Source organism: Delphinapterus leucas, chromosome 8, assembly GCF_059928025.1.
Source record: "Delphinapterus leucas isolate spDelLeu-1000000601 "Yukka" chromosome 8, BTC_Dleu_Yukka2, whole genome shotgun sequence".
NCBI lineage: Eukaryota > Metazoa > Chordata > Mammalia > Artiodactyla > Monodontidae > Delphinapterus > Delphinapterus leucas.
Genome location: NC_143136.1, coordinates 48942035 through 48968209, shown reverse-complemented (window position 1 = coordinate 48968209; position 26175 = coordinate 48942035). Strand labels below are relative to the sequence as shown.

General features: G+C 36.4%; 1 protein-coding gene across 1 annotated transcript in view; it reads left to right on the top strand.

Annotated features, from left to right (window-relative positions):
• The first annotated feature begins 13165 nt into the window (after nt 1-13165).
• ZNF804A (zinc finger protein 804A) overlaps nt 13166-26175 on the top strand; it is a 70222-nt gene continuing 57212 nt past the window's right edge. Inside the window, exons 1-2 of the mRNA XM_089915917.1 lie at nt 13166-13249; nt 18198-18341. Coding sequence (XP_089772043.1) covers nt 13166-13249; nt 18198-18341 — 228 coding nt within the window. The remainder of the gene's footprint in view (nt 13250-18197; nt 18342-26175) is intronic.

Sequence of the window (26175 nt, the reverse complement as noted above, 5' to 3'; positions counted from 1 at the left end):
AAAAAGAGAAACAAGTACCTTTATCAGGAAATTTTCAGGCATTTCATACCTTCTTTCTGCTTTATAACTATTTTCTTTTCTTTAAAACTTCTTCATAACTATTATGTTATATAGTCTATTGCCTTGACAAAAGTATTGTGTTCTTGTTTACTTTTCTTGTGAGTTGACAAGAGGCAAAGTTTATTGGTTCTCTCTGCCTCACTTTAAGAGGAAAATTTATTACTTGTGGTTGTTGGAAAATATTCAGGGATGCTGTTGAGGAGGAGAGTACCTCATAGTATAGGCATTTAGTAAATATTTGTTTAGTGAATGAATAACTGAGAGCCCTTTGGAGCTATGTAACTAGGGAGACATAATGACCTTTGAAAAATCCTTTTACATCTCTAGATTTATGTCTTCCTCTTTAAAATAAAGAGATTGGGTCATATAATAGTAACATTACTTAACGATTTGCTCATCAAAGAATTTCTTTAAGTGTTTTTCCCTTCTAATTTAAAAACATAAAACTGTAAAATCATGCTCTACTGAGGAAGACACATGATGAAATTTTTTGAAGATGATGCATTGATATAAAAGGAAAATAAAACTTAAGCATATGAGCTATCCATTCATTCTGCTTGCAAAAAAAATGTTGGATGCAACTGAACCCAAAGATGAGGAAGCAGTTAGCTCCTCTCTGTTACTTCCCCTCCCTTGAACTGTAATTATTATGACACATTTTCTGTCCATTGACAATAGAATGAATTAAGTTTGAAACCATAGTCAAAAAAATGATTTTCACATATATATATTGAATTATCTTAAGGATACATTTTCATTTTAAAAATTACCTTGAAGAAAGAAGTGTTGAGGGAGTTATTATATATTACCTGCCCAGATGGCTCTAATCAATTTCTTTTTCCAGTTTAAAACTTCTGATGGCTTCCCATTGTCTATAGAACAAAGATCTTCTATATTATCATGACATACAAGCCTTCCCAGCCTCAGACCAGGGAGTCTCCCCAGTTTTGTTTTCTGAGTATTTCTTCACAAACTCTCTGCAGCTCTCAACAACTTGCCATTCCCAGCACACTCCAGGAATTTTCAGCTTCATGTCTTAATTCCTACGTTCCTTCTGACAAATGTTCTCCTCCTGAGTTGGAGTCTGTTAATTCTTTAAAGTTCCACTTGCTGCCATCTCTTTTCATTCTTCTCTGATTTTTTTTTTTGCCTTGTTGAGTTACATGAATGATTTCTCTCTCATTTGTGGTCTGATAGTAGTTATGGCATGGCATTATAACCATCTCCCCGGATTTTCTCCTACTCTACAAGTTTGCTGAGAAAGGAACAATTTGGTTTTCATGTTTGCATTCCACACCTTCTTTTGTTCTTAACACACAGCAGGTACTCAATTTTTTTTTTGGTGTTAAATTGAACCGCATACCTTCAGGCTTATAAGTTAATGGTCAGGGCTTCAAAGCTGGGATAACCAGATGTGGTTTTAAATCTTAATGTTGCTACCCAGTACCTCTGAAATTTGGAAGAGCTGCTTAATCTCTTTGTGTCTCCCTCCCCTAATCTATAAATTAGGAGTAAGAATACCTATCCTGGAGGATTTTCACAAGGAATAATTCAGAAATGCCTAGCATGGTTCTTAGCACACTGTAGTTGTTTAATAACAGTGAAATATCTCCTGGGGAAAGAAAACAAGGACAGACAATGAGTGACAGTGTGGCAGAGCCTGTTCTTCATGGGATGCCTGTTACTGAAAACAAGGAGCTTCCTAAGCAGGGGCAGCCACCCAGGCCAGAAATCCATCCATGTTCACAAAGCTGGGGGAGCTGCTTGTGCACACGTCCAGTTACAGACACTGGGGAATAATTCATGGTGGGCAAGATGTAGAGTCAGTGCTTCAGAGAGAAAAGTAATAAGTAGAGTTGATTTATAGTGGGGATTTATGGTTAAAATCAGTGACTATATACATTAATTCTATAGAACTTTTAGATGGAGTCCTCAAAGTAAGATTTGATAAACTCATTCTTTATAAATTATTTAAGTATAAATATATGATAGAATTGTGTTATTAAAATCAATGTGACTTTTGATCTTAGAATCGAAAATTTTTTTTAACCTATAGGTTTTGTGACACAGGCTGTCACCATCTCTGCTTGAGCAATTGTAAAGCTGTTTTAACAATCTTCCCTACTCCCAATCTCTCTTCTTAATTATCATAAGTAACCCAAACAACTGACAACTCCTTAGTGTGCCACACAGTTTGTGATCATGCTTTTACCTCCCTCTCTGTGCTTTTTTTTTAATACAGTCTGCCTAGTACTTTAAACCCTAATAATGTCCTCCTGCTTTTGTTCCCTGACCTCAGCAAGTTTGTTCAAGCCTCTGTGACTATGTACATTGTATCTCTTTTTGTGGGGAACCTCTTCAGACATTTCTTTTCTTAGCTAATTGCTACTGCTTCTTTGCAGCTCAGTTCAGTTGTCACCTTCTCCAGAAGCCTCCCTTGACCCTGAAGTACTCCAAAGGATCCTGTGAAATCTTTACCATAGCACTTAATGTTACTAGGTTGACACCATCTCTTTATGTGGCCCTCTAGCTCACTAGCTCTCATATTCCTCTATTCCAGGAACCCTGTTTATCCTTCTTCGTAAGCAAAGAATCTAGCATACCCCTTGGTAAACAGTAGGTCAAGCACAGAACTGGGTGATCACCTCTGTGTCCTGAATAATATAGCTTATGAGGTAATTACCTAATTCAGTCTCCAAATTATACCATATTTTCCAGCCTTAGTTTGACTTATTTTAATGTTTCTTATGGTTACATCAGATATAATAATTTATTTTCTTTTAGAAATAGTATTCACTTCACATTTCATATTGACTACCATTCTCATATTATTTTTCAGACTTCTATGATTTTTCAGTCTGATAGTCTTGGTATTTAAAAAGAGAAGGTTAAAATCGTTTGTGGCACATACTAATATAATAAAAGATATAATCCTAGTAGTGACTGCTCCTAAAGGCAGAGAGAGACAGAGACAGAGAGAGCTAGGTTGATAGCAATTTTCTACAGAAAGATTTAATATTCTAAAATGTTGTAAATTAGAAAAAAACAAAAATGGTCTGAAGAAAAATATTATGTTATGTACTTTTCATGTAGAATTTCCTTGTAAATACTTACTTGTATTTGAATGTCATCTATGCATTAAAAAAAAAAAGGTTGTAGTTAAAAGCTCAGAGCATATTTTACAAGATATTAAAACATTTGTACATTTACGGGGTGCCTGGGACATCTGACTCTGCTCTAATCACAGCAGCGGAGGCCTCCACAGTGGCTTTGGTCATGATGCGAGTTATTACCCTTAGTGTGCTCACCAGGGCCTTTGGGAGCCTGCCCAGGGAAGAACAGCAGGAAAAAGCTGGGCACACAGCTCCGTGGGCAGCGGAGCCCTAGCAGCAGACATTTCTGGAGGCAGGACTGGGTAGTGGAGAAAAAGAGTGTGCCTGAGCACACAGGAGGTCCTCTATGGGGGGCATTTCCAGGGAGTCAAGGCTACCGAAATAGCAGGTAGGAGTTTAAAACAAAAATACTTTTTTATTACTGTTCTTATGATCCCATTTTTAGTCCTAGAGTACAGTTATTTGGGCAATCATGAATTGTGCCACTTTTTGTTATTATAACTCATTGTCATCACCTTCCATCATTATAGCACAACACTGGAGCCAGTTTGCCTATGTTCAAATTGATTGCACATAGATTCAATCAATCTGCCTATGTTCAAATTCAGATTTTGCCACCCACTAACTGTATGACCTTGGGCAGGTTCTTAAATTCTGTGTGTTCCAGTGCCTTCATCTGTGAGTCAGCAATAATAATAGGACCAAACACATTAAGTTGTGAGAATTACATGATGTGATATGTATGAAGTACCCTGAAGTGAGCCTGGCACGCAGTAAGTAATATAGAAATATTCACGGTTATTAGTATTGTGATTATTTATTCTGAAGATAGCTCTGGAAAGTTTCTCTATTTTGTTAATTGAATTTTTCTTCCACAAAGTCATATCAAAGGATAGACTGTCCTGGAATATATAAGTTCATATTCTCATTAAATATAATTTATAACATTTTGATATTCTTTCTCTTTGCCTTATTCAAATGGCTTGTCCTAGCATGAGTATGAACCCTACGGACACCTTTATCAAATTACAGCCATAAACAGCAGCATGGGATTTTTAAAATAAAAAACAGAGGCATTATCTCAATGGTAGAAAAATTTCAATATTGACTAGGGAATTCACTATTTGTTCTTAAAATGCACTCATATTATATTTTCTAGAAATTGAATATGTCAGAAACATTGTTTTCATAGTTTTTTCCCTGTATTAGAAAACTAGAGTATAAACTTTACCCAGTGAGTGATGAATCCACCCGGCTTAAGGTTTATGTAGGTTACATGGTCACTTCCTTCCCCATTTCTTACACTGTTCAGAGCATTGATCATTGAAGAATCATATCCTTCTCATTTTGTTATTCAAACTACCGTTCTCATACTTTAAGTATATATGCTCACTAAATAATTCAAGTAGTATTAAATGTTTTGCATTATTGTATGTTTAAATTTTAATTAAATTTGTATTTTAACAAAATATACTTTCTTCTTACATGTTTAATTTCTTTTAAAATCTGTGTTTCACAAATATCTTTTTGCTGTTTTAATTCTTTTAGGCCACTACTGATTCCTCCTAACAGAAAACAATGTCAGGCATGGAAAGAAAGTTCATGGGTAGCTCAGCAAAAGCCAACAAAGTCAGACTCACCACTGCATGGTATAAGATTGCAGGCCAATTATCCTTACCCTTCTAGTCTTGCTTTCATCATATGTAAAATGGGGCTAATAATATTCACCTGAGGATTAATATTGTCAGGCCTGAGATAATCTGAGTGTAGTGCTCATTTGAGGCAATCAATACATGTTAATGTCCTTCCCTTCTCCACCCAAATTTTAGTTGTAAGTTTTTCAAGTTAAAATGCTGCTCTTTGCAAAATGTCCCTTTTCTTTTGGATACCTGAAACATATGATTATTTTCAAATGGGCTTTCCCTGCTGTGCTAACAATGTATCAAATCCACAGAATATCACTCCCATTCGGAGTTCAAGACAAAGCAGAATTAACCACAGGGGCAGAGGCCGCTGGCACTAATGGAAGAGACAGCAGGTCTCCATATATTGTTCCTCTTATTATGGAGGCTATGGTTGCATTATGATCTTTGCAAGGCATCTGGGGAACTCCTCTGATGGGACACCTACAGTGTCATGCTTGCTTTGTGAGAAAATATTTTCTAAAAATGCATAAGGCTAAAAGTTTCCAGGACTATTATTTTACCTTATTTTGTTCTCAGCAAGGCAGTTTCATTTTGTAGCCAGGAAATGAAAAAAAAGGAAAGAAAGAACTGTATGACTTTATGAAGAAGTAGAACTAGTCTAAAATTAATTAAGTATCCATCTTTTACATTTTTTGAAATCTGCGGTTTATACATATCTGTATGCAATATATACATATACATACACTCTTAGGAGCTCTTCTTATTTCCTCTTTTCCATGTGACCATCTTTTAAAGTAATGTACCTTTTAACAAATATGCAAAACTTCTTAGATCTTCCATTCCCAAAATGCAGTACAATTAGAATTTGTACAAATTAGAAAATGTACAAATTTCTCATCTAATCCAAAAGAATTCATAATACCATCTTGGCCTCTAAGTAGCCTTGTTGAATTTAGTCATGGACCCTTCCAGTTCAGGTTACTAGAGGGAGACTGGCTATCTTTACTGAATGGGTGTTACAAGCTTCAGGGTACTTTGAATTTTAAAATGTTTATCATTTCCTTTCAATTTTATTATTATGTAATAATAAAACCATAGTTCTGAATTTTTTGATCTATTTTATAATGCTATGTTTAAAGTAGCTAACAATGAAAACAGAAAAAAACCTGACATATAGGAAAACATTATAATTGAAAGAAATTAAATCTGAGTAACAGAAAATATTAAATAACTCATATCTAGGCTCTAGGGAATTTGTCTTGGTGAAGAACTTGAGAACAATTCCAATGATTCAACAAAATGGTCATCTCAGAAATGAGGAGCTAACCTCTTTCCCTTTATTTATTTTATTTTATTATTATTTTTTTTTGCGGTACGCGGGCCTCTCACTGTTGTGGCCTCTCCCATTGCGGAGCACAGGCTCCGGACGCGCAGGCTCAGCGGCCATGGCTCACGGGCCCAGCCGCTCCACGGCATGTGGGATCTTCCCGGACCAGGGCACAAACCCGTATCCCCTGCATTGGCAGGCGGACTCTCAACCACTGTGCCACCAGGGAAGCCCTCTCTTTCCCTTTTAAAGAAAGATACTCAGAATATCTACTTCTTACCTTCCAGTCACTCATTGTTGTGGAAGAACTTGGCTTCCATCTCCATCACCCAGCTGGAATCATTCTCTTCTGTATCCTTCATATCATCAGTCAAAATCTCTTGTGGTGCTGTCTCACATCTTTCAGTGCCTTCGCATCATCTCTGCCCTGGTTGCTGCTCTTTTTGTTAAGGATTTTACCTTTTCCCATCTGGAAAATACTATCCTGACGTCCAGTCTTAACTTCATACTTCTTTCATTCTCTACTTTGATTCCTAAATGCAAATCTGATCAGCTTATTTCCTTGCTTAAAAATCTTTACTAACTTCCCATCAGCTTTTATAAACATTCAGATTTATTAGCATACATAGAAGTAAGATGTCTTCATGATCTGACCTCTGCCTCACCCTTCTATTGCTGCCACCAATTATAGTTCCTGCTGCGCACCATGCACCAAATTCTCCAGCCACACCAAGTGGCTTGCAATTTTTCAAAATTCTCATATTTCATGGCTCTCTATATAATTATTTTTCTGGAATATATAATACACTGCATCCTTCTTTCATCCACTGACATCTATTCAGTTTTCAATGAATTAGGCATTATTTGAAAGACTCTACTTATGCCCTCAATGGAAGAATTTGCCCACCACTGTGCACCCACAATAACCTTCTTTAGAAGTCTAAATTATTATAAAACTTATATATATGTATATCATAATAAACAAAAGCTGTCCTTCTTTTGCATCTTCATCATAATGGTGTTAATAGAAAACAGATTTCTTTTACATATATTGTGTCTCTAGGATGTACATAATACCTATAGGCACTCCATAAATAATTGCTGAATGAAGGGACTTACGTTTTACACTACCTGAAACTAGTTTTTGCTAGTCATGAAGGGCAGATATTTTTACCTCTGCGTGCATCATTTCTTCTCTCTATTGCAAAAGACCAAAGAATGAGCCATAACTTCATATAGAATTGACGGTGTTGATTTATATTAGTGTTACAAATCATCCTTCAGAAAATTATTGTATAGAATGCACTGAATTTTGCACAGGTGATTAGATAGCAAGGATTATGAGTAGTAATCATAGTAGAAAACTAATATGTGTGTTTTGGGTATTTCAAACATGTTTTTTTTCTATCCAGTCAAATAGTGCACACCACTAACATGGTTCAAGACTATAAACGATAAATGATATGTACAACCTCCAAAAATACAGTTTATTCATTCATTTATTAAAAAAATGTTTTTTAAACACCTGTTTATCCTAGGCATTCTTTTAGGCATTGGGGATATGGCAATGAACAAAGAATATAAAGATCCTGCCTTCATAGAATGTATAATGGTGAGAAATTACAACAGATACATAATGTAATTACAAGTAGTGAATATATATATAAATGTATGTATATGCATACATATGTTTGTAATATATGTATAGTGTTATATATATATATATATATAGTGCCGGGTGTAAATGCCCTCTGGAAACTTCCATGGGCCAGTACTCAAAGGGATTTGTTGGATAAATAGCATAGCTCCCTGACTCCATGAATACAAAACTCTGAGGTTTGTGTTCTCCACTAGGGTCCAGAGTTTCCAACATGAACAAGCTTCATTTCCCTCTGTAGCAACCTCCTTCATAACACAATCTTTACTGACTTCCACTCCTTAACTTTTATCCTGAGTCTTTATATTTAAAGCAGCTTTCTTGTAGATGATACATAGCCTGTTTTTTATCCACTGTGACAGTTTTTGTCTTATAATCGATGTAATTAAAGTGATTATTGATGTAATTGATGTAATAACTACCATGTTTGTCATCGTTTTCTATTTGTTAAATTTGTTCTTTGTTTCTCTCTCTCCTGGTCTTTTTCTGCCTTTTCAGGTTTTAATTGAACAATGTATATGATTTAATTTTATCTCCTCTCAGTGTATCAATTATACTTCATTTTAACACTTTTTTAGTGGTCTATCTGGAGTTTATAACATTCATATTTACTAATCTAAGTCCACCTTTACATACCGCTATACCGTTTCACATGTAGTGTAGGTGCCTTTTAAGAGAGTATTCCTATTCCCCTGTCCTTTCTGACATTGCTGTGATTCACTTTACTTATTTATATGCTATAACTACCCAACTCAGTTTTGGTATTATTGTTTTAAAAACCAAGTTAACTTTTAAGTAAATTTAGATATATCCATTTTACCTTAATTTATTCCTACTATAACACTTTTCCTATATACTTTTTTTCCTGAAGTACTCCCTTCAATGTTTCTTACAGGGAAGATTTGTTGATGAATTTGATGAGTTTTTATTTATCTGATAAAGGCAAAATATGAAGATTTTCTCTTTGTCTTTCTGCTGTATAAATATGATATGTCTAGGTGTTTGTTGTTGTATTGTTATTTATATCCTTTTGGTGTTCTCTGAGCTTCCTAGATCTGTAATTTGGCATCTGCTGTTAATTAGGGAAAATTTCACCCATTTTTGCTTCACATATTTCTTCTGCTCCATTCTCTCTCTCTTCTCCTTCTGGTGTTTCAAATACACTTATGTTATACCTTGTGATATTATCCCATAGTTCTTGGATGTCCTTCCATTCTGGTTTCTTCTTTCCTTCCTTCCTCTTTGCATTTCAATTTGGTAAGATTATATTGGCACATCTTCAAGTTCACTTTCCTCAGCTGTACCACGTCTCCTGATGAGTCCACTGAAAGTATTCTTCATTTCAGTTAGAATGTATTTTTTTTAATATAGCAGGTTTAGAGTGTTTTTTATTTCTAACATTTTCCTTTGATTCTTTCGCAGAATTCCCATTTCTTTGTTTACATAACCCATCTACTCTTGCATGTTGTCTACTTTTCCATTAGAGACCTTAATGCATTAATCAGAGTTCTTTTGAATTCCCCAATAATTCCAACATTTAGGTAGTATCTGAGATCCAAGGCTTGTTCTAGTGCTTGTTTTTTCCCTTCAGACTGTTTTTTCTTATCTTTTAAGATGATTTGTAATTTTTTATTGAAAGCTAGACATGTATCAAGTAATAGGTCCTGAGATAAATAGATGTTTATTGTGAATATTTCTATTAATCTGTCTAAGCATTGCACTGTGTCTGTTTTCTGTAGTTATAAGCCCAAGAGGCCTGAAGTTCCTCCACTGCCCTTGACTGTATGTGCCTGTTTAATTTTCTACTCTTCTGTATACACCTCCTCAGAGAGAGTATCCTGCCATCTTTTCAGAGCTAATCCACTATTACACTGGAGCCCTATAGCTGGGTTGGTGAAGTGTGAGAGAGAGGGAGTATTCCTAAACCTTTTGATTAGACATTAATCCTTTAAGATGTCTGTGTCTCAGAGCTGTGACCATCATATGTGGTTCTCCTGTGGTAAAGCTTTTTTCTTTTCTCTCACCCCAGGCCCCCCACTCCATCTTTCAGCTATAGAATTCTCACTCTGTTTTCTCAAAGCCATGACCTGTGTTGACAATGGTGCCCCTACAACTTATGTGAGACAGAAAGATTGTAGGGAGAGTACATTCTTTCCTTGGACGGAATAAGGTCTTTCGATTGAGATGTGGAAATACTCTGTCCTTTGGGAGTAGTCTTCAGTTATAGAGAAGGTTCTTGGCTTATTTCACAACAGTTATTCTTCCCATTCACCTTCCAGGGACACAAGGGACGCTTTCTCAAATTACCACCATGAAAACCTGGTGGAGTTCATGAAAGGAAAGCCTGTTTGGTGGTCCCTATAAGATTGCAGTCACCAAGAGTTTCTTTCTCACACCAGGTTTCTGTCTCACACACTGTATAATCAGCCCATGGAGATTCATCAAAGTTAACATTTAACAGTTCCTAGCAGCTCATGGCTCAGCAGCTTCTGAGCCAAGTAAGCAGATGCTAGTTGCTCTATCTCTGAATGTGACCGTCTCTTCAGATCTCGAAGTGGTATTTTGCCCTGTGGCTTCTGTTCTTTGACAGTTCCAAGAAAAATAATTGATTTTCATTTTCCATAGATTATTCTTATTGTGAGGACAAGAGTGATGACTTTCAAGCTCTGTACATGTCAGAGCTGAAACCAGAAATCTTTATCAACTTCTATTTTTGTTTCCTGAGATCTCAAATAAACCCCTTGATCTCTCACCTCTTTGTCTCGGTGTCTATTTCTGGGAGAACCTAAGTTAGGAAAATCACTGGGACAATTTACTAGAGAAACTGCTCTGTCTTCCTTTAGATTACTCTCACAACTGAGACATAACGTATGCACCAGGCCACCATTCCATGTCTTTCTTCTACCTCTCAGAGAAAATGGCTGTTGCCTGTCAATTCAAGAGATTTCTAAAATGAACAAAGTACTCTAAATTACTACCACTCATATTCTACACTGGGACCCTTTGTGGAATCTACTGATATAGAAGTCCCTTGTTGGAATTTTATATATATGAATGACATTATATCTATCTATCTCTATATCTATATTTGAACTAGAGTACTATGCACCTCAGCTAGCGTTCAGCTTCAGTACACCTGATATACATTTTCTGCCTCAAAATGAGTTCCCCCACAGCCTTGCTTTCTGAACAGGGAGACAGCAGAGTGATGTTAACTTTCAGCCAACTATTAAAACATGCTGTCCCTCAGATTTCTCCAAATATGAATAGAAAATTCTAACTCAGTCTTCTGGTATTGTCTCAAGTTGTACTAAATACTAGCTTAAATTAACCAGAGGGTCTAAAAAGTATAGCCATAGGCCAGGGCTTCCAGTAGGATCCATGGATGGAAAAGAAACAGATGCCTCCAAAGAGACATTGTCTTGATGAGAAGGAGGATAGCCAAGTGAGATAGACAAGATTATACTTTGACTGAGACTTGGGGATCCATACTTCTTTTACCTGAACAGGTTCTAAGGTTAGAAATCATACTGTTTATCCAGTGGTTGTTATCAGCTAAATAATCACAGCATGGAAGTAGATAAAACCTTATGAATGAACCCTCTTGCCTTGAAACTATTGTAATTCTGAAAGAAGTTGTCAATTTTGAAAAACAGTTTTATTTGCTCCCATTCTTATAAACGTGGACATTAAAATATACATTGTCCTTGCTGTTAGGTTGTACTTGAGTTAGCTCACCAGAGCTGTCTCTAGGGATATGCTGTTCAATACACAGCGTTTTTAGTAGTCAGTCTCTGCCTTCACATTTGATGGTGGTATAGATGAGTTTGCATTTCTGTGGAATCCTTGGAAAAACCTTACATTTAAACACACATTTTAAACTATAATTCTGTTCATTGCACTTGTGACTTTTGATAAAATTGTGGCTTTCTGACTCAACCCTTAGCTGTCTCTATATTCCTTAGAATTGTCTTGTTATCCATTCCTTAGCCTTTGAGGTAACAGAGCCTAGCCCTTCAGAACAGAATGACATATATTTTATGAGACAATAGCATAGAGTTTTATCACCCAGAAAGTGGTTGCCCTCTTGCCTAATAGGGAAAGGATTTAAACCAGATAATAATAACATCAGGGGGCTTCCCTGGTGGTGCAGTGGTTGAGAGTCTGCCTGCCGATGCAGGGGACACGGGTTCGTGCCCCGGTCCGGGAGGATCCCACATGTCATGGAGCGGCTGGGCCCGTGAGCCATGGCCACTGAGCCTGCACGTCTGGAGCCTGTACTCCACAACGGGAGAGGCCACAACAGTGACAGGCCCACATACCGCAAAAAAAAAAAAAAAAAAAAATAATAATAATAATAACATCAGTTTTTCCACATACTTCATTTGTACTCTATCTCTCCCTTATTGTTAATATAGCTTTCAGACTCCAGGGCCCAAAGGTGTTCTATAACTGTTTTCTTCCTGAATAAACTTTCTCTTCTTAACATTAAAAAGAAAGATAAAAGAGGGAAAGAATACAGAATAATGTGTCTTCTAGAAGGATGTTAAGGGAAGTCATCTTTGAGGAAAGAACATTTTAGTAGAGATCTGCCGGAAGTGAATGAGTGTTTCATGCAAACATCTGGCATAAGAACATTCCAGGGAAAGTAAGTAACAAGTCCAAGGGTCAAAGTGAATGTATAATTAAGAAAGTTTCAAAAACTTTAAGGAAATAAAGGTGGCTAAAGTAAAGTGAGAGAGAGAGAAAGAATGATAGAGGATGATGACAGAGATATAGTGTGAGTAACACGTAGAGTAGGACTTGTAGGTCATTGTAAAAATATTTATTCTGATAATGATGATGTACTATTAGGGAACTTCAAACTGAAAAATGATATCATCTAAAATTATTCTAGAAAATGTATCTTGTCAGAAAGACATTCATAGAAAGTACCAGAAAAACTGGTAATCTTCTCCCAGTTCATCTCAAAAGTCAAGTCCAGGACAAATACAACTATACAAGTAATTTATTTATTTGGGGAATGATCCCAGGGAGCAGAACTGAAGTTCCAGAAAAGTAGAACGGATAAGAAAAGCTAATATAAGGATATACTTACTGTTTGCCACTAGTGCAAGTAACAGGTGCTCTTTCTCACTGGGAATCTCTGTGGAATCTTAGAAATGTGTCTCAGAAGTGTCTGCCTGGTAGACAAAAGGGGAAATAATTTATCCTTGAGTTCTTACCCTCCACAGTGGTCGAGTGTGGACCTAAATGGTATTAACTCCTCAGCACTCCTGGGTGGTACATTTATTAGTGCTGAGTGGGAATCCACAAGCTCCCATATCATGAGTCAGAGAAGTCCCTGGATGGTAAGGGAAAGATGCCTCAACACAGCTTGGGGCAAACTGCAGTCAAGTGGTACCACATGAGGCTGCTGGAGAATGTCTCAGAACCTGTCACTTCGGTAACAACTGGAACAAGAGATACAGCCCAGAAGATGTGCAGTATTTTATAGAATGTGTAGACTATGGATTTCCAGATGAAATGTATTCTATCTCTATATCCTCTTAGAAGAGAACAGTTTTGTGATCTCTTCCTTGATTAATCTTTTCATTACAATCAAATTTTAACAAAGATTTTTTTTCACTTTCTCTCTTTAGAGAAACTATAATGAAATTAATCCTGCATATAAATCACAAGGATGCTTTTATTCTTGATGGAGCAATAGGAGAGACAGAGACAGAGGCAGAAGGAGAAGAGAGATTTTCCAAAGTATTTTAAGTGTTAATTACATACAAATATTTTTTAGCATTGAAAATAATTATATACTAACAGTGCCCAATCTATTTATATCTTTGCAATTTTAGCTACTTTAAATAGAGTATTTCTAGCAGAAATATTGGATGTAATATATGATTACAACTACTATTTAGCAATGATCATTTATATGTAATTTGGTATTAGCTCTAAAGATGTCCCCTAAATGACTGGGTACCACAAGCCCAAACATGAGCTCAGCTACTTTAATAATAGTGTATCTCTAGTGCTGCTGGTTTCTGTTATATTTGTTTTTCATACACATGCAAAGCAAAAAAAGGGCAGTGCTGATATTCTTTATTTATTATTATTTGTCAAGTGTCTGGCAGTGCTGAGCTCTGTTAAAAGCTCTGGACATATCACAGTCAGTAAAGCAGGTGTGAATTGCTGCCCTCCTGGAGCTCACAGTCCTCAGGGAAGGTTACACAATGGCACCGAGTTATGGCTGACTTTTAAGAGAGGCTGACCATCATTTGACGCGATATGTTATGCTGATGCCAACATGAAATGCATCATTTTGGAAAAGAAAGTTTTCTCCCTTCAAAGCTCTACTTCGATACTATTCATTTTGTGTTTGGTTTTTTTTTTTGTTTTTTGTTTTTTTCAGTACGCGGGCTTCTCACTGCTGTGGCCTCTCCCGTTGCGGAGCACAGGCTCCGGACGCGCAGGCTCAGCGGCCATGGCTCACGGGCCCAGCCGCTCCGCGGCATGTGGGATCTTCCCGGACCGGGGCATGAACCCGTGTCCCCTGCATCGGCAGGCGGACTCTCAACCACTGCACCACCAGGGAAGCCCTATTCATTTTAAATATAGGGTAGATGGAATGGCCCTGTGACTGTGGATAAACCATTAACTTCCTTTTCAATTTGCTGTTCTGCAAAAATCATTGCACTGCACAGTTGCTAAGGTTGCATATTAAAAGATTCTTGACTTTATAACTTTGGAATTACATACTGCTTTCCTGAAAATAAGGATTCAAACTTTACTGCTTTTAGATATATGTAAAATGTGATGGGTTTGGATGACTTGACCAGCTACAAGAAGTTCACCCCTTCTTCACTCTCTGCCATTATACTCAGTGGAGCATTCGGAAGTGTGTACGTAATTGAACAGAATGCGTTTGCCTGATAGAGGGGGGAAATTTGAGGTTGAGGAGGATATATAAGCAGCTGTGTTCCTGTTTCATCTTATTCAAATGTATTTCTTACCTTCTGCAGGGGGATGGCTGTGTTGAATATGCGTATATTGTGCTTTACAATACCAGTCCATGCTTCTTTCAACACCATCCACAGTGGAGAAGGAGAGGGGCCAGGGGACACTGGGCATGTCAGCCTCGCGAGGGCTAATTTTGTCTACATACAAACTTAAAAAATGTTTTTCTTGGCATTGAAAGCCTTGGTTCCTAAGCCCCTTCTCCCCCTTCACACACACAACAGCTACCCTTTCCTCATCTTCCAGGATCCTCCAGTTTACAAACATTTTTAAGTGTATAATCAATGACGGTACATATGACTCTTTTCCTTATGACACATTCAATAACCAGTCCTTCTATTCTACTAATGTTTTCTAGAACACAGCCCTTACTTCTTCCTACAGTTTATATCAAGTTGAAATTTCTAGCCTAAAAATGATTCTTACTGTGAAATTATTTGCAACCTTAACTTCAACTATGCCATGTTTCTTTTAATATCTTAGAGGAAGATACAGAGATAAAGCAAGAGGGCAAACACATGCCAAAATATTAACAATGATTTCATTAAAGTGAAGGCTTTATAAGAGTTTATTGTCATCTTCTTGTTCTGAACATTTTTCAGGATGTGAGGTATAATCAAAAAAATTCAGAAAACTAAAATACAATGAGGATTAAAACAAAGAGAGGGAAGACCTATAGCACAAAAGAGACTAAGAATCATATGAGATGATGGTAACATATGGGCCTTATTTGAACAAACTATTTTAAAATATTAGAAAATTAGAGTTATTTGAACACACTGACTGGATATTTGATGATAGTAAGGAATGATTGTGGGACTTTGTTTGTTTGTTTAGGTCTGATACTGATTTCATGATGATATTTTTTAAAAGTTCTTCTATTTTAGAGATACATACTGAAAGATGTACAGAAAACATTGTATGAATTTAGGAATGTCTTTAAAAATTATCTGAGGCAGGGGAAAGGATATGAGGTAGGAGAGGATAAAATGAAAGAAAGTTGACCCTAAGGTGATAATTGTTGAAGCTGAGTGATGGGTATGTGGGGGTTATTATACTGTACTCTCTACTTTGTTTTCTGCTTAAAAATTTAAACATAATGGAGTGCTATGGATCAGATTATTTGGGTTCAAGTATGAGCTGCACATTTATTCATTATATATCCTTGAGCTAGATATTGAACTTTCCTGTGATTTAGTACTCTCACCCGTAAAATGAGGAAATGTCTAGAATGCACATCTCTATTATTTTAATCATGATTGAATGAGTTAATACATACAAACTCTTAATCGGTGACTGACCCTAAACAAGCACTGAATAAATGTCAGCTATTATTTTTAGATTTGTTTTTCTCTTTCAAATCTAGTCTAAGGCTAATGCTTTTGAAGAATGCAATTTACCTAAGAATCTCAGTTTGCTTTCCTCAAAATGTTCCCACTTTTGTGGAATGAAAAATTAAGAAACAATTATTGCTTCTCTGGACGAATATCAATCTTAGGAAGACAAAATAAACCCAAAAAAACCCCCTTACACCAAAATAAGAAATAACCAAAAATTTAGAGAGAGGAAGTAGCTTAACTGTAATTATAAGTAATGGGGAGAATCAACTAGTTTGCAAAGAAATTACTATTCTAAAATATTGTTTTGAAAGCTAATTCTGCTTTGAACCAAAGACTGTTGCCATTATAATAAACTCACATTGATTAGAATTTTATCTCTGCTTTGTATGCTTTAGCCATGAAATCATAGTACTTAATTATTGTTTCATTTAAATTGGATAATCCACAAAGTATTATTTTCAAGATTTTGTAAAAATTCAGTAAGCAGTTTACATCTATGAGACTCATTTTCATCTTTTTAAACTAACTTTCTTTAAACATATTGGATGCAGTCAAAAAGAATAATGGGGAATATTTCACAAATCTGCTGAGAAATGGTAAATTTTTCAAATTGACAACTCATATATGAACAATTTGAACGATTTTGCCATTTATCACCTCTTGCTGTGCAGTTGATAAAACTAATCAAAGATAATGACGAATCACTGTCTTTAAAGTGAGAAAGAGGGCCATGTATATACAGACTATGGCAAAGGCATTATGCATTACTACAAGGTATACTACAAGTTATACATATGAATGATGGTGTACATTATGATATGATGTGTACACAAATATATAGCACAATAAAGTAAGGAAAGTATTAACCATTTATTAAATTACAATTAGTAAACCACTTTCAAATTTTGTAGAAGCAATTTAAACATTCAAACTATGAGTTCTTTCTAGCCTGTATATTTAGTGAGAGGACGATTGTCATTGACATAGAGAAGACTGTGCCGTTTCATCTCCAAATCCTTGTGCCTGAACAAGTGAGTGTCTTATGGTAGCACATAAGAGGCCTGAATATGTAGTTATTTTGAATTTTAAAGAAGTTGAGCATGAGACAATATGTAAATTAGAAACGTAATATATTCTAAGGTAGGGATCGAAGTTTAGGTTTTCTTTATATCAGCACTTCAGTGAAAGACTTGGACAGTGTTTCAACATGTAATATTTATTCATGTCTGGCAACATCAACATTTAAGGAAGCATGAAATAGCAAGTAAATTTAGATTTAAGAAAACCTAAGACCTACAAACATTTTGCTATTTTATGCTTTGTAAATGAAAGCTAATGATAATCACTGCATTTTCCATATTTTCAGGAGTTTGATTGTATAGTCATCTTTATTTACTATCAGCATGGTGAAAGCCATCTGTTATACAGTTTAAGTCTTTTCAGTTTAGGTAAATAACTTGCAGAAAAGAATCTCATTTTCCAAAGACTAGAGAATTTTTAAAAGTTCAACCAAAATTGATATGGGTCAAGATGAAAACGTTAGTCAAATGAAAGCTACTTGGGATGAATAAGTTGCAAACAAGCAAACAAAAAGACCAATCTTGAATATTTGCATACCAATATGGACCTCTTCATAAAGGACATATTTTAGATGTTGTTCAGGATTTTAAAATTTTATGTTAGCTAAGTCATTGCCAGAAATCGACAGTTGAATCAACAGCTATATGAGTTTCATATTTTTTTCTGTGCTAACATAGCACAGGAACTTGTTTAAGCAAGGGCTTCTATTTCTTTCTGTGATTTGTTTTTCCTCTCCATATTTCTACTATTCTTTCATCATTTATTTTGACTTCTTCTGTTAATCTTTAATTTTCTTTAACTGATAATTTCTCCTAATTTGGTTTGCTGCTATTTGCTTTATTTTTCTCTTTCTCAGTTATATTATTTTTAATTTTAATTACTATACTAAAGTTGTCAACTGTCAGAAGAAAGGAAACTCAGAGGAAAACTAATTGCTTCCTTCCTTGAAATTTTATTTTTCAGGATTATGCTGAGAAGGAGAACAGCATAGCAAAAGCTCTGGAAGATCTGAAGGCCAATTTTTACTGTGAACTCTGTGACAAGCAGTACTATAAGCATCAGGAGTTTGACAATCACATTAATTCATATGACCATGCCCACAAGCAGGTAAGAAAGAGGTATCAAAAAACCTCTAATATTTCTGAACTTTTGTAATAATTTGAATTGTGTAGACTGTATGAATATAATATTTTTTCTTTGCTGTGCAGTTTTTAAAGATGTCAATCTGGGGTGATAATTTGATGACTTACAATGAAAGACATTTTTTAAAAAGCACCAAAAGTAAAGTCAGAAGTAAATAACCAATATAAAGAAATACCATTCAGTTGCCTTTTAGTAACAGACAGTAATTTGAAAATTACATTCTTCAGGTGGTGATCCTCTATATTTCAAATTTATTAATTTCAAAATATGTTAATCAACTAAAGATATTGACCAGATATAAATGATGTTATTCATAGTTCTTTATGGAAGGCATTTCCCATTTAAACGTATGAGAAACAAGTTTTGGTATGGTAAAACCAATCTAGGGTTACTGGTTAAATAAATATGTATATGATTTAGTTTATTTTAATACTATTTCATTTCCCTATTGATGGAAAATCCAAGATTGATTTTTTTCAACACTGTATGTAAAGATTAGTTTAAAATAGTGACATCAGAAGTGACATTAATAATATAGATTCTGTTTTTCTCATATGATTTACTCATATCAATGCAACTACATACATTGTTTAGCTTACTTGACATGATTCAGTATGCTTAGTTATTGTCAACTTATAAATACTTTCCTTTTTAGCCATCACTCACAAATATCATCCAAATGTCATTTTGGTATTAATAAAAGGTACATTTTTTACCCATGAACTTACACTAACTTTCCATTAACATTTACCATAAGTATGAAAGAGTAGGGGGAAATGATTACATTAATTACTTATGGACCAATGACATGTATTTTCTTTTGTTGTCAGTTTTTCCATTCTCTCATACCAACAAAACTGTGCTTGGGGAGGCTGTTGCAGGGAGAACATTACCCTCTGCTTACATATGTCACTGATTAATGCTGCCTAAATTTAATGATCTGCCCTTGCGTTTCTTTTCCTGGTAGTAGACCCACAGGCACACCAGTTAATGAAAAGGTTTTGATGGAAATATCATTCCTTTTCTTACATAAAAACACATTCATATAAGTATATCATTGCTTGATTTGAACATTAAATCCATTAGGAAATAGTATTGATTTCATTCTATGGTAACTTTCATGTGCTTTATAAAAAGATTCTGGAATGCTGTTCCCGATGTAACTCTAAGAAAGTTGTTCCTCTGATTTTTCCTAATATCTTCCTGTATTCCTTACAAGAGTGCAAAGATGGAGTGTTATTTTATCAGCAAGGTATTAAAATGCATTTATAATTTCTTTTTGGCTTCACTCATGAATAAACATTTCCTATTAGCAACTAAAAACAAACATATGTATGTTTCATGGTGTAAACTAGGTATTTGGAAATGTGTGTGTATGTATACGTGTATTTTAAGAATATCTTACTAGCTACATCTTAATGTCCTTTGCCAAAGAATGCTTTGTTCAAACATAGGTTGTCTGGAGGATCAAATTCACTTAGATTATCAGAGGACCTTTCCATTTCCATATTCTAAATGAAGTTAAGATACTATATACTGTACACAGATAAGCTAAGGGAATTCAGGATAAATTTGGTTTGTTCTTTTGAAGGTCTGGTCACTTGATACTACTCAGGGGCAGCAGGCTCTGGAGATAGACTATCTAAATGGCCATGAATTCTAGTAAATAGCAGAGTCTTAACTGATTAATTTAACATTAGACTGTTACAGTAGCTGAAAATACTTAAAATCTATATGATCATTGTATTCCCTCTCCATAGGATTGTGGCACATGTTTGAGACTGTCTTCCTAAAGAATGCACTCCCTTTTCTGAACAGACACTTTATCCCAATGACAGTTAGCTCTGTTTTTACCACAGGATTCCCAAACCTTGGCCACTTCGAATTAAGTAGAGGGGAACAAAATTTGGAGGTGGGCAATTCAGATATTTTTCTCCTAAGAACTGGAACCAAGGTAAACAAACAAAACACAAACCAAAAAATCACACAAGACCTTCAAGATGGCAGAGGAGTAAGACGTGGAGATCACCTTCCCCCCAACAAATAGATCAGAAATACATGTACATGTGGAACAACTCCTACAGAACACCTACTGAACACTAGCAGAAGACCTCAGACTTCCCAAAAGGCAAGAAACTCCCCACGTACCTGGGTAGGGCAAAAGAAAGAAGAAAAAACAGAAACAAAAGAATAGGGACGGGACCTACACCTCTGGGAGGGAGCTGTGAAGGGGTAAAGTTTCCACACACCAGGAGACGGGGGGCGGGGGGGAAGCTTCGGAGCCACGGAGATCTCAGCAACAGGGGTGAAGACGGTAAAGCGGAGAGATTCCCGCACAGAGGATTGGTGCCAACCACCACTCACCAACCTGAGAGGCTTGTCTGCTCACCCGCCTGGGTGGGTGGGGGCTGGTAGCTGAGGCTCAGGCTTCTGAGGTCAGACCCCAGAGAGAGGACTGGGGTTGGCTGCGTGAACACAGCCTGAAGAGGGCTGGTGCACCACAGCTAGCCGGGAGGGAGTCCAGGAAAAAGTCTGGAACTGCCTAAGAGGCAAGAAGCCATTGTTTCAGGGTGCACGAGGAGAGGGGATTCAGAGCAACGCCTAAATGAGCTTCAGAGACGGACGTGAGCCATGGCTATCAGCGTGGACACCAGAGACGGGCATGAAACGCTAAAGCTGCTGCTGCAGCCACCAAGAAACCTGTGTGCAAGCGCAGGTCACTATCCACACCTACCCAGCCAGGAGCCTGTGCAGCCCACCATTGCCAGGGTCCCGTGATCCAGAGAGGGCTTCCCCGGGAGAACACACAGCACTCCTCAGGCTGGTGCAATGTCACATCGGCCACTGCCACCACAGGCTTGCCCCACATTCCGTACCCCTCCCTCCGCCCAGCCTGAGTGAGCAGCTGCTATTTTAACCACGTCCTGTCTGAGCAAAGAACAGACGCCCTTAGGCGACTTACATGCAGAGGCAGGGCCAGATCCATAGCTCAACCCCAGGAGCTGTGCGAACAAAGAAGAGAAAGGGAAATTTCTCCAAGCAGCCTCAGGAGCAGCGGATTAAATCTCCACAATCACCTTGATGTACCCTGCATTTGTGGAATACCCGAATATACAATGAATCATCCCAAAATTGAGGTGGTGGACGTTGGGAGCAACTGTAGATTTGGGGTTTGTTTTCTGTACCTAATTTGTTTCTGGTTTTATGTTTATCTCAGTTTAGTATTTACAGTTTATTATCATTGGTAGATTTGTTTATTGATTTGGTTGCTCTCTTCCTTTTTAAAAAAAAAAAATATATATATACTTTCCTTTTTCTCTTTTTGCGAGTGTGTATGTGTTTGCTTCTTTGTGTGATTTTGTCTGTATAGCTTTGCTTTTACCATTTGTCCTAGGGTTCTGACTGTCCCTTTTTTTCCTTTTTTTTAGTATTGTTTTTAATGCTTGCTATCACTGGTGAATTTGTTTTTTGGTTTAGTAGCTTTCTTCTTTCTTTCCTTCTTCCTTTTTTTTCTCTTTTGTCAATGACTTTTTATTTTTAATAATTATTTATATTTTTTATTTTAATAACTTTATTTTATCTTTTTCTTTCTTTCTTTCCTTCTTTTTTTCTTCCTTGCTTCCTTCCTTTCTTTCTTTCTTCCTTCCTTCCATTCTTCCTTTCTTTTTTTCTTTGCTTTTTTCTGCCTTTTCTTCTGAGCTGTGTGGCTGACAGGTTCTTGGTGCTCCAGCTGGGTGTCAGCCCTGTGCCTCTGAGGTGGGAGAGCCGAGTTCAGGACATTGGTCTACCAGAGACCTCCCAGCACCACATAATATCAAACAGCGAAAGCTCTCCCAGAGATCTCCATCTCAACGCTAAGACCCAGCTCCACTCAACGAACAGCAAGCTACAGTGCTGGGCATCCTATGTCAAACAACTATGAAGACAGGAGCACAACTCCCCCATTAGCAGAGAGGCTGCCTAAAATCATAAGGTCACAGACACCCCAAAACACACCACTGGACGCGGTCCTTCCCACCAGAAGGACAAGATCCAGCCTCATCCACCAGAACACAGGCACCAGTCCCCTGCACCGGAAGGGCTACACAACCCACTGAACCAACCTTACCCACTGGGGGCAGACACCAAAAACAACAGGAACTATGATCCGGCAGCCTGCGAAAGAGAGACCCCAAACACAGTAAGTTAAGCAAAATGAGAAGACAGAGAAACACACAGCAGATGAAGGAGCAAGATAAAAACCCACCAGACAAAACAAATGAAGAGGAAATAGGCAGTCTACCTGAAAAAGGAATTCAGAGTAATCATAGTTAAGATGATCCAAAATCTTGGAAGTAGAATGGAGAAAATATATGAAATGTTTGACAAGGACCTAGAAGAACTAAACAGCAAACAAACAATCATGAACAACACAATAAATGAAATTTTAAATTCTCTAGAAGGAATCAATGGCAGAATAACTGAGGCAGAAGAAGGGATAAGTGACCTGAAAGATAAAATAATAGAAATAACTATCGCAGAGCAGAATAAAGAAAAAAGAATGAAAAGAATTGAGGACAGTCTCAGAGACCCCTGGAACATCATTAAATACACAAACATTCGAATTATAGGGGTGCCAGAAGAAGAAGAGGAAAAGAAAGAGACTGAGAAAATATTTGAAGAGATTATAGTTGAAAACTTCCCTAATATAAGAAAGGAAATAGTCAAGTCCCAGAAGAACAGAGAGCCCTATACAGGATAAATCCAAGGGGAAACACGCTAAGACACATATTAATCAAATGATCAAAAATTAAATACAAAGAAAAAATATTAAAAGCAGCAAGGGAAAAACAACAAATAACATACAAGGGAATCTCCATAAGGCTAACAGCTGATCTTTCAGCAGAAACTCTGCAAGCCAGAAGGGAGTGGCAGGACATATTTAAAGTGATGAAAGGGAAGAACCTACAACCAAGATTACTGTACCCAGCAAGGATCTCATTCAGATTTGACGGAGAAATTAAAACCATTACAGAGAAGCAACAGCTAAGAGAATACAGCACCACCAAACCAGCTTTACAAAAAGTGCTAAAGGAACTTCTCCAGGCAAGAAACACAAAAGAGGGAAAAGACCTACAATAACAAACCCAAAATGATCAAGAAAATGGTAAGAGGAACATACCTATCGATAACTATGTTAAATGTAAATGGATTAAATGCTCCAAGCAAAAGACATACACTGGCTGAATGCATACAAAAACAAGACCCATATATATGCTGTCTGCAAGAGACCCACTTCAGATCTAGGGACACATATAAACTGAAAGTGAGGGGATGGAAAAAGATATTCCATGCAAATGGAAATCAAAATACAGCTGGAGGAGCAATTTACATATCAGACAAAATAGAATTTAAAATAAAGACTATTAAAAGAGACAAAGAAGGACACTACATAATGATCAAGTGATCAATCCAAGAAGAAGCTATAACAATTGCAAATATTTATGCACCCAACATAGGAGCACCTCAATACATAAGGCAAATTCTAACATCCATAAAAGAGGAAATTGACAGTAACCCAACAATAGTAGGAGACTTTAACACCCCACTTTTACCAATGGACAGATCATCCAAAATGAAGATAAATAAGGAAACACATGTTTGAAATGACACATTAAACAAGATGGACTTAATTGATATTTATAGGACATTTGATCCAAAAACAACAGAATACACTTTCTTCTCAAGTGCTCATGGAACATTCTCCAGGATAGATCATATCTTGGGTCACACATCAAGCCTTGGTAAATTTAAGAAAATTAAAGTTGTATCAAGTATCTTTTCTGACCACAATGCTATGAGACTAGATATCAATTACAGGAAAAAATCTGTAAAAAATACAGACACATGAAGGCTAAATAATACACTACTTAATAACGAAGAGATCAGTGAAGGAATCAAAGAGGAAATCAAAACATACGTAGAAACAAATACAATGAAAACATGACAACCCAAATCCTATGGGATGCAGGAAAAGCAGTTCTAGGATGGAATTTTATAGCAATACAATCCTACCTCAAGAAACAAGAAGCATCTCAAATAAACAACCTAACCTTACACCTAAAGCAATTAGAGAAAGAAGAACAAGAAAACCCCAAAGTTAGCAGAAGGAAAGAAATCATAAAGATCAGATCAGAAATAAACGAAAAAGAAATGAAGGAAACCAGAGCAAAGATCAATAAAACTAAAAGCTGGTTCTTTGGGAAGATAAACAAAATTGATTAACCATTAGCCAGTCTAATCAAGAAAAAAAGGGAGAAGACTCAAATCAATAGAATTAGAAATGAAAATGGAGAAGTAACAACTGACACTGCAGAAATACAAAGGATCATGAGAGATTACTACAAGCAACTATATGCCAATAAAATGGACAACCTTAAAGAAATGGACAAATTCTTAGAAAAGCACAACCTTCTGAGACAGAACCAGGAAGAAACAGAAAATATAAAGACACAAATCACAAGCACTGAAATTGAGACTGTGATTAAAAATCTTCCAACAAACAAAAGCCCAGGACCAGAAGGATTCACAGGTGAACTCTATCAAACATATAAAGACGAGCTAACAGCTATCCTTCTCAAACTCTTCCAAAATATAGCAGAGGGAAGAACACTCCCAAACTCATTCTGCGACACCACCATCACCTTGATACCAAAACCAGGTAACAGTGTCACAAAGAAAGAAAACTAATAGCGTTGATGAGGCCAATAGCATTGATGAACATAGATGCAAAAATTCTCAACAAGACACTAGCAAACAGAATCCGACAGTACTTTAAAAGAATCATGCACCATGATCAAGTGGGGTTTATCCCAAGAATGCAAGGTTTCTTCAATATACGCAAATCAATCAATATGATAAACCATATTAACAAATTGAAGGAGAAAAACCATATGATCATCTCAATAGATGTGGAAAAAGCTTTTGACAAAATTCAGCACCCATTTATGATAAAAACCTTCCAGAAAGTAGGCATAGAGGGAACTTACCTCAACATAATAAAGGCCACATATGACAAACCCACACCCAATATCATTCTCAATGGTGAAAAACTGAAACCATTTCCTCTAAGATCAGGAACAAGACCAGGTTGTCCATTCTCACCACTATTATTCAACATAGTTTTGGGAGTCTTAGCCTCGGCAACCAGAGAAGAAAAAGAAATAAAAGGAATCCAAATTGGAAAAGAAGAAGTAAAGCTGTCACTGTTTGTAGATGACATGATACTATACATAGAGAATCCTAAAGATGCTACCAGAAAACTACTAAAGCTAATCAATGAATTTGGTAAAGTAGCAGGATACAAAATTAACGCACAAAAATCTCTTGCATTCCTGTACACTAATGATGAAAAATCTGAAAGTGAAATTAAGAAACTCTCCCATTTACCATTGCAACAATAACAATAAAATACCTAGGAATAAACCTACCTAAGGAGACAAAAGACCTGTATGCAGAAAACTATAACACACTGATGAAAGAAATTAAAGATGATACAAACAGATGGAGATATATACCGTGTTCTTGGATTGGAAAAATCAACATAGTGAAAATGACTATATTACCCAAAGCAATCTACAGATTCAATGCAATCCCTATCAAACTACCAATGGCATTTTTCACAGAACTAGAACAAAAACTTTCACAATTTGTATGGAAACACAAAAGACCCCATATAGCCAAAGGAATCTTGAGAAAGAAATATGGAGCTGGAGGAATCAGGTTCTGTGACTTCAGACTATACTACAAAGCTACAGTA